General features: G+C 39.0%; 2 protein-coding genes across 4 annotated transcripts in view; one reads left to right on the plus strand and one right to left on the minus strand.

Annotated features, from left to right (window-relative positions):
- Positions 1-9,093, minus strand: part of LOC145458766 (uncharacterized) — a 181,010-nt gene that overhangs the window by 140,883 nt on the left and 31,034 nt on the right. The window lies entirely within an intron of this gene.
- On the plus strand, positions 1,180-8,925 carry LOC145458771 (synaptotagmin-15-like). 3 transcript variants are annotated; one of them, XM_080337252.1, is made up of 8 exons: positions 1,180-3,428; positions 4,111-4,246; positions 4,302-4,410; positions 5,150-5,296; positions 5,356-5,526; positions 6,953-7,079; positions 7,357-7,512; positions 8,307-8,925. In XM_080337252.1, exons 1-8 carry the CDS (start codon positions 3,308-3,310, stop codon positions 8,531-8,533), a joined length of 1,194 nt encoding a protein of 397 aa, XP_080193378.1. In that variant the 5' UTR covers positions 1,180-3,307; the 3' UTR covers positions 8,534-8,925. The 3 variants fall into 3 exon arrangements, with proteins under 3 accessions (XP_080193378.1, XP_080193379.1, XP_080193380.1); XM_080337253.1 differs by having other exon boundaries at positions 3,414-3,428; positions 4,111-4,217; XM_080337254.1 differs by lacking the exon at positions 1,180-3,428 and adding an exon at positions 3,514-3,529 and having other exon boundaries at positions 4,111-4,217.

Raw genomic sequence — 9,093 nt, forward strand, 5'->3', positions numbered from 1 at the left:
GATGTAGCTTCTCAAAACTTTTGCGAGGGACAATCAAGCCTTATTGTCATTGAGTTAGCTTATGAGCGATATTTTTTGATATGTCACAATAAGTAAAAGTTTGTCAAAATTGTATCGTTAGGTCAAAGAATTGTCAAAATTGTTACGAAGTCGTTGTTGTACTACATCAAATTTTAATTATTTCTACCATACGGCGTGATGCAACTACAGGAATTCTTCATGGGTTCAGATACTTCCCACGGACAGACAGTTCCAACCAGAATGAAGTAGTAAAATTCTATCATCATGCAGGAAAACACCTAATTTACATACATGAGGTCAAAATTTGGTCAAAATCAAGTTTTTTATGGTAAAAAATGTCAAAATCTTGATTTTATTAGGGCAAAATCTTCCGTATTTTAAGTAAATAAAATCGTCCTGCTTATGCCGCGTTTAAATAGGGTTGGAGGATTATTCCGAGATCAGCCATCTCTTATCGTAGTGGAGTGGCACATTGCTAAATGTCTCAGAAATCTACACTTAAGTTCTAGTTCAAAATAATTTGTCACCTGTTGCCCGATGAGATATAATGAGCTTGAGCATAAACAATTCCACATGTCCTAAAGAGACCGTCAACAGTATAGTAGGCGTCTTTACGCCAACCCCAGAGAAAGGCCTGGTCAAGGACTAATCACTAATGAAAAAGCGAATGAAAGCACGTAAAGCGCCAGAGAAAGGTAAAGCATCTAAGAAAGATAGCAGCCGAAAGATCAAAATCGGTCAATGTTACATAGGCCATTAGATCGATGTGGATCTTAGATTGAGAGACCATGGTCGTTTAGACATCCTCTGTTCATATCTTTTCATTACATTGGATTGAATCTCGTATAATGATAATAATAAACCGCTTATTATGATTAGTATGATTACTTATTAAATATTATATTTGAATAGTATATGATTCGAGTATAGGTTCACTACAAACAGCCTATCAGAAATCGAGGTGTTTCGATGTACGCTTCTGTGGACAAGAGTACGGAAAACTTATTGTTCGATATGAAAAGCGGGCGCTCAATCACAAAAGCCCTTGTAAACACTCAAGTACCATTAGCGGAGGCGTTGTCAAGTAGCGAATAGGTATATGTGTGCGTACCCCGAAAATCAGTATCTACCATATGTAACGTTATGAAGTTGAAGCATCGACAGCAGTATATTGACGCTAAGTTTGTAGATATAGATATAAATATAACAGATGTAATAAACAATAGGTTTTCAGTGTGTAATGAGAATCGACAAGTGAATGGTGGAAATGTGACGCATTCGATAACAGCTTTTGAGTTGTTTGTGATTTTATAAAACTATGACGTCTTGTCGGGCATCCGGATTAAGATCTTACCTGATCCCTCTTTTCTGTTAGATCATCCTCCTACTGTCATTGTCAGAAGGAAAAGTTTATGGTACTAGTGATGTAAGCACAGAGGAAAATTGTGAACATTTCGCATTAAAATTTGACCGAAATCTACTGACAAAATATTTGGACATGTCGCGGTTAAAGAAGTGTAATCTACGTAATCCCAGAAGCAATCGTGGATAAGGTGTAAGTTATGTAGGCAAGGTTTACCGAGAGGTTGTTTTCTGTTAGGATATTTTTGTTAGGTAAGAACAATACCCTATTAATTGACATGCTCTATTTAAACAAAAATCGGCAGAATTTAAAATGCTTTTCAAATCTATAAATAGATCACCTATCCTGACCATCCATAGTCCACATCTAATCAAAAGTCCACAAACAAGCATATGAAGATTCGTGATGAAGCAAAAGTATTATGCACGAGTTAGTTACAGCTGTGAGATCATTACGTTTTCGTAACCCGGCTTTTTAAACAGGCTATAGTATTTCATGTTAGCACTATCTCGGTGTAATACCTATATGTTTCGCAAATGACTGATATCCCTAGAATTACATGATCAAAATATACGCAGGTATCTAAGAGCAAACATGGTGAATTCCGAACATTGTGTCAGCGGGGATCCACATTCACGGTTGAAAACGTCCTAAATCGCCTCGTGAGAATTTAGGTATCCACTGTGGCATTAATATATGGAAAAACGAATGTACTACGACCTTCTAAAGTGGCGTATTACAAAGTCGATGAAATCTCATTGAAACATACTCAAAATAAGTTTAAAATTCCCAACGTATAATTATTAATTAGTAGTAATTGCGCGAGTGTACTGATAGAAGACTATAGTGCATAATTTGAAATTATCATTGTTGTTTAGCCAGGATTCACGATTCTTCGACTATCCATTCATCATTGTATGCATACACCAGATCGATATTGGCTATCCAGTTACTCTATAACTGAGTATATACAGTCAAAAGTGGTCAAAGTATAGTCATAGTTTCTGCTTGAGTAATAGCAATAAAAATACCAGCGCTTAAGTAGTTTTAAAAAGTACATTTGTTCGCGGGTCGTACACTTTCAACATATAATCGGAGGTTAGCTACATTCGTCAATACAGAATGGATCCTGACAGTGCTACAAAGCCTGTCCAGTCTTTTCGACAATTAATATCGCTTGAAATCTATAGATTCCTTTCAATATATGCTTGAAAATTGAGTTAAAAGGAAGAAAATGTAATATTCAAAATTCCCATGCTCAGGCTGCTTTGTGATGCCAATGGTTCAGACGAATCGCTCAGATGTAACATAGTGTTTACAGTAGGTTATTTTAGATGCTGTTTTGGTACTTGTTGTTGCCTTCCATGCATTATTTGAGAAAATTCGTTATAGGTTGACGCCGTCATCCTGACGTCCAAGCATCAGAAATTCGGTGCCTAACAGCCCGTTCGTAGAAAATCCTATTAACGTCGGGGTTCAAAAATACGTTCCTAATTAGGACCATCTCAGTTTGCAGCTATTCAGAACATAAATCAATCAATCAGGTTTATTAATATTTTCATCGTTTCAAAACATCACAAGACTGCGATACAATGAAAAGATAGGAAGGTATCGAAACAACTTGGAGTAGCCATTAAGATCAGACACCCACCTTAGCCTAGGCGAAGTAAATAAGAGGCATGCACACTGAATGAAAAGTAATGCAGAGAATATAAGACGCAAGCGACAAAATGAGGTGGCATGTTAGGTCGAGCAGTTTCTAATAAACGATATAAGAAGGATAGACATTTTACCCGTAGAAATGTTTTCAGAATATCCTGCATTGGCCTTTGAGTGTTGACCCATTCAACTGTTGCAGTGATCCCGTTCTCTCGTCTTACACAAGTTTCACATTTATTAACTAAGCCTGTGACGGATTTTAAGATGTCGAATAGGCTAGGGCTACCGACTACCTCCTTGGGAAGGAGTCGTCCGAGCTCAACAAGCGTGATTCCTTTCACCATCCCACCTTTAAGAGAATCGATTTCTGGTTCAGGACGTTCAGGTACAATTGCTTGATTAATTTTCGAAATGTTAGCGATTAAAGATACTGTGCATGAGCAGCATATCTTCTCAATGATCTATATTCATCATCTAAAGCTGTAGGTAGGTCTATATTTATGATTGCATTTAAAACAAATCGTGTTTTAAACAAAGCTTTTGCAAAAGACATTGACTGTTTTTTTTGTGTAAAACCATGTAATCATATCATAATGACTTAATTATTTTCGAGAGACCATATGTAGCATGATTATGACGTTTACTTGCATTAGATATAGAGGTAGTGTGCAATGGGTAACCCCCAACGCAGTTGATATATCGGCAGTTTTATCACGCAGACTCTATCATCCAACCCGGAAGCAGTGATTGAAATTTATTTAACAATGAATGGGTCGCAGGTTCGAGTCCGACTGAAGTCTACTAAAAAATTCCTTCCTAAATGTTACAGGATTACCCAGGCATCGAGCACTATCTGATCCGATCCGAACACCAAAAAATGTTGTAAACAGATGGGATTCAACTGCAATTTAATTTTGAACACAACCCCACCTATAGCATATACTGAATTGATTGTTTTCGCCATTTTTCTTTCCCAAATGGTTCGCGCATCTCTGCTATTTGCGCGTCAGGCCTCATGGTCGGAAATGATTGTTATCTATACGTGACAATGAATATTTTACCGGTAGCGAGCTCGCACGACCTACACCACGACACAGAGCTGATTGATGAGGAGACGGATGGGACCGAGAGTGCAGATGCGTGTGATGATAACACCAAACAAAGACTACCATCGGTGAATGGATTTCAGTTACACCTATATGAGTAAACAATGCTAGATTGAGTGATATAACATCACGTGACAACGGTATCATTCCAGGCATTCGGAGTGCAACGACGAGACATTGCCGCAAAGTCGATTTGGAAGGATTTGGTATACTATATTGTACGATGCCATTGTTGAAACTCTGACTGTGAAGGTGATAAAGGTACTGCTACCTTACATGGATTCTTGATTTTAAGAACGTTGAATAACGAAATAGACGTAGTGACCTGGTATTCATAATTTCTCATCCGTCTCCAAAGTTGCATTTTGATCACGACCTGTCGGGTAATAAGTAATGGATACTTTTTGCTGAAACTATCACGTTAAAATTAGGGCGGCCTTGATTTATTTACCATAATGAAGAAGTTATCATGGCGGGTCTATCAGTTTTGTCATGGTGATAATATTTCATTTTTAAAAAAATGCTGGTTATCATAGCTCATTTGAAAAATTGATTTCATTTATGTTACATTTATGCCGAATTGCCGATGCAACTATGATCTCATTCGGCAAACTGACGTTTTCAAGGCTCCATGCAACTCCGAGTGTACTTTCATTAGTTTGTCACTCTCGGCAAATTGATACACATGAACATTGAACAGTAGGCCTACATAAATAGATGTGAAACCATCGGTCATTTTGAGCACTCGACCCTAATCAGAGTGCGGACAATTGAGCAGTGAGCACTCATCCGCTGTGGCAACCCCACAATCGTGGGAAGTCCAAAAGACTCTCTCTCTCTCTCTCTCCCTCTTTCTCAGAGAAAAATATTTGACGGTGCTAAGGTGAACATCACATAAGCACTAATAGCGATATATAACATATATCTATATGCTCTGAAAATTTGTTACCATGTTGCGAAAAAATGTCAATATACTTTGATACTTCTAAAACACGTATAGGTTATGCAACTACCCGGACGTGAATCAAATGCCCCGCACGATTCATTTGTGAAGCTTTATTTGCTTCCCGACGAACGGATGTCGCAGCAGACAAAAGTGAAGCGAAGAACAAACAATCCGAAATTCAACGAAACCTTCATTTTTCAGGTAAGCGATGTAACGAAAATTATGTTTGCTTTCATGTATGATTTCTCGTGTGTGAATAGGCTTCGTCTTCAAATATCAAAGAGCGAACATTACGTCTGTCCGTATATGACGGAGACAAAAGGAAGGTCACGAAACAACTTTTGGGTCATGCCTTGATATCCCTGGCAGATGTCGAACTGTTGGCAGAAGGGGACGCGCTGAAATGGAAGGATTTGGAAGATAAAGCACGGGTGAGTTATTGTTAAGTTGCAATCCATCATTTAGCTTCCAGCCTAAACAATGCTGTCTGATAATTTGCCCTGGCAAATGGCATTAGTTGTTGTGAATTATTTCGTTCAATATAAATTCGTACATGGCAAGAAGGAAAAGCCACCTGTTTTGCAGCGTTTATAGTAGCGGGGCCTACGATATATGAATATCGTAGGCTCCAATAGTAGCCTACTGCGGTCGACTTGCTTCGATCAGCCCCACGACACTCATCATCATTTTCGAATAGTAGGAAATACTAAATAGTGTTTTGCATTGCAATGCTGTAATATCTCTCCCTGCTATTCTATATATATTCGGGTAGAGGGGCAAGGGTGGAAAACTCACCATTGAAGGCGGGTTTAATTCATTTTATCAAAATACACTGGGGAAATGGCACGAGTTCGTTTTCCTTCCGCGTACGACTAGATCAATGGACTATTTTCAGACTGATAGGGACGGGGTGGCCTAGCTTAAGCGTAGCCTACAAATATAACACTTTTGAGTGACGCTCACCATTCCAAATGGATATTTCTTTATGAGACACATTATTTCTATCTGCGGTTAGTATATGCACTATGGGTCTCAGATTGAAAATTGAAAATTGATCAGCTTTCGGAGAATAGACAAAAAAGTTTTGAGTTCTGAGCATTTCTGGACAATAAAATGTACGCCCAGATAGACATTTCCAAGCGTAAATACAAAAAAATACCGCGATTTTCACCGTAATGTTGCGATTGTCATTGCTGATATTTTTTAGCATTGACTGATAGTTGGGGCAAAGCCCCGATTGCCCCATAGACCGCGCCGCAACTGTAATGAAAATTAATTTTGCAATGCGAGTGTTGATATACGGTATTGCGCCCAAAATTGTCTCAAGCAAGGTTCGGTATCTTGACTAGATAAAGTGTATAGTGTATTTAGAGGTTCACGTTCACAAACGCACCTTGGTAGATTCTGCGCTGTGAAATGTGAACCTTTTCCATATGATATAATTTTCACTTCACTATAACATCGTTGGTAAAAGTTTATTGCATTTAAACTACGGGCCACTCTATGCACGGCGCTCGAGGCATAAAAAATCAACACTTAACGAGCAATCGAGTATGAACCTTGAAAATCTCACAAAATTTAGTTGTTTTGTTACAAAAGTTTGCTCGAAATATCCAGCTTTCCGTTTCCGTTTATTATATCATTTGATTGCCCCAGTTGATAAATTTGGCGACGTCTAAAACGTCAATATGTACTTTAGCATTGTGGCAATATGTGGCTCGAGTCGTCGCTAGGTATCATGTATACTTGTACAATAATATATGCTATTACTTCACTGAAATGTAGGGTTGGAATTGGCAATATGACTCTATTACTCTACTCATGTCAAATCAATATACTTCTGTACTTATGTTGCAGCCGGGAGATTCTGGGTCATCATTGGGTGACATCAATCTATCCCTGTGTTACCATCCATCCATGAATCGCCTTACTGTAGTCGTGATTCAAGCTAGAAATCTAAAAGACATCGACGTCACGGAGACAGGTAACGCCGTTGTATAGGCTAGGCTATACCCTCATTGGAATAGGCCTAGTTATTTTTCAAAGAGACGATGCCTTGATAGAAGTAACCTTTCCGGACACCACATTTACTCAATTTCAGTGGTTTTGATGGTATTCTGGTGTTGATAATATCGACGACTGCGTTAATTAGGCTGTTGCGACGGTGTCATGTACCTTGGATTCATCAATCCTAAGTTTCCATCTATATTACTACAAGCAATGAGAGAGATAGTCCTTCCGCGTTTCCATTTCGTGTTTAGGCGTGCGCGTCACGGTATCGCTATCACATGGCCACAGAGTGGTGAAGAAGAGGGAAACAAGTATGAAAGTAGGAGAGCCAAATCTCGATTACAATGAATCATTTTCATTTCACGTATCGTCCAGTGACATCGATTCGTCTTGCATTTCAATTGGAGGTAAGTAAGCCTATGGTACCAGACACTTCATCGTGTGAATAATCATATCATAATATAGTAGATCTCAGGTGGTCAGTATCGAAATACTGGAAATAGGTTCTCAGTGTAATCAAGTAGATACCAGGGTTGTAACCAAGTCACAAGGTTACGAGTCACAAGCTACTTTGACTTTTATGGTTTGAGTGTCGAGACAAATTGAGTCCATTTCAATTCACAACCGAGTCAAATCCGAGTCCAACTCGGGAGGTAACGGGTCGAGTTCGAGTTTAAGTCACTGTGTCCAATGTTCAGTTTCGAGCTCGGGTCATGTTCAACCTACTTTTTTCAACTCTTGCCTGTGTGATGTCAAATGCCTCGCATTGATAATATAATCATTTCCTCACTCGTAACAGTTTTTGGTCCCATTTTTCAAGGCCTACTGATAAACCAAAAACGAATGGTTTGATAACTTTAATGTTATTCGAAATTACAATGACCTGCCTGTCTTGGCCGCTAGAGTCTCGAGTCATATGACTTAATCGAGTCGAGTTGAGTCAATGCACAAATTGACCCAAGTCGAGTCGAGTAATTTTCCGTATTTTAGGAAAATCACTTGAGTCAAGTCGGGTCACCAAAATCGCTACTCGAGTCATTGCAGCTCTGTTGTTACGTCACATGAGCTTAATACGGCACAATGGGTCACTGAAATCACGTATTTGTTAGAAAACTTTAGCCATCCCCCATTATCAACACCCTTTCGATATTTACGTCCTTTGTGCACCTATGCCGGTAATTATACACTTAATTTGTAACAGTGACGACACATCAAAACCGTAAAGGAATGATTGGGTTCCTATCCTCGCTGAGAAGCTTCGTCCGAATTGGAAAATTGCAGGCAACATATAAATACGGAAGAGTAGTCGTCGGCTCGTTCATGTTTTGCCGAGGGGAGCAACTTTTACATTGGCAGGAGATGTTAACGCAACCAGACAAGACGGTTACCAAATGGCATCCTTTATCGCAGACTGTCAACAGCAGTTGACAGTAGATTATCTTTTACACCGAGAATGGAAGCGTTTTACACGGTGCGAATGTGATGGGTCATGAAAGAGCATTGACCGAAAAATTGTACCGTGGATAATAAGATGATCGCTTTGGAAACGTGGATACAACAACGCGCATCGTATAGTCATAGTGTGTGCCTATTTGTATTGGGCCTTCGGTTCACGAGGAACGGCGAACTGATGATATGCACTGTGCCATGAAAATTGCAATGATACACTGTAATATAACGGTCCCACATGATATAACTATCTCATGTGGGATGTCTGGGTCACTATTATGAAATATAGGCCAAATAGATACTTTCTTTATATGGTTACTTTACTTTGTGATCCAAAGAGTGCAAAATATATCTTGTGAACTTGCTGCCAACAGATGAACTTACGAATTATCGTGGAGTGGAGTATCGCGCATTATGTGCATCGTTATGATGCCGTAATCCTACGAAGTGTATTTATCAGAATACCGTTATGTTGCTGTGGGACCGAGGAGTGAATCATTATTAGATTGAAGGCGACTTGGTGAATAGATATCCATTCT

The sequence above is a fragment of the Botryllus schlosseri genome, chromosome 16 (genome assembly GCF_051294905.1).
Source record: "Botryllus schlosseri isolate E-star chromosome 16, Bs_hap1, whole genome shotgun sequence".
Lineage (NCBI taxonomy): Eukaryota > Metazoa > Chordata > Ascidiacea > Stolidobranchia > Styelidae > Botryllus > Botryllus schlosseri.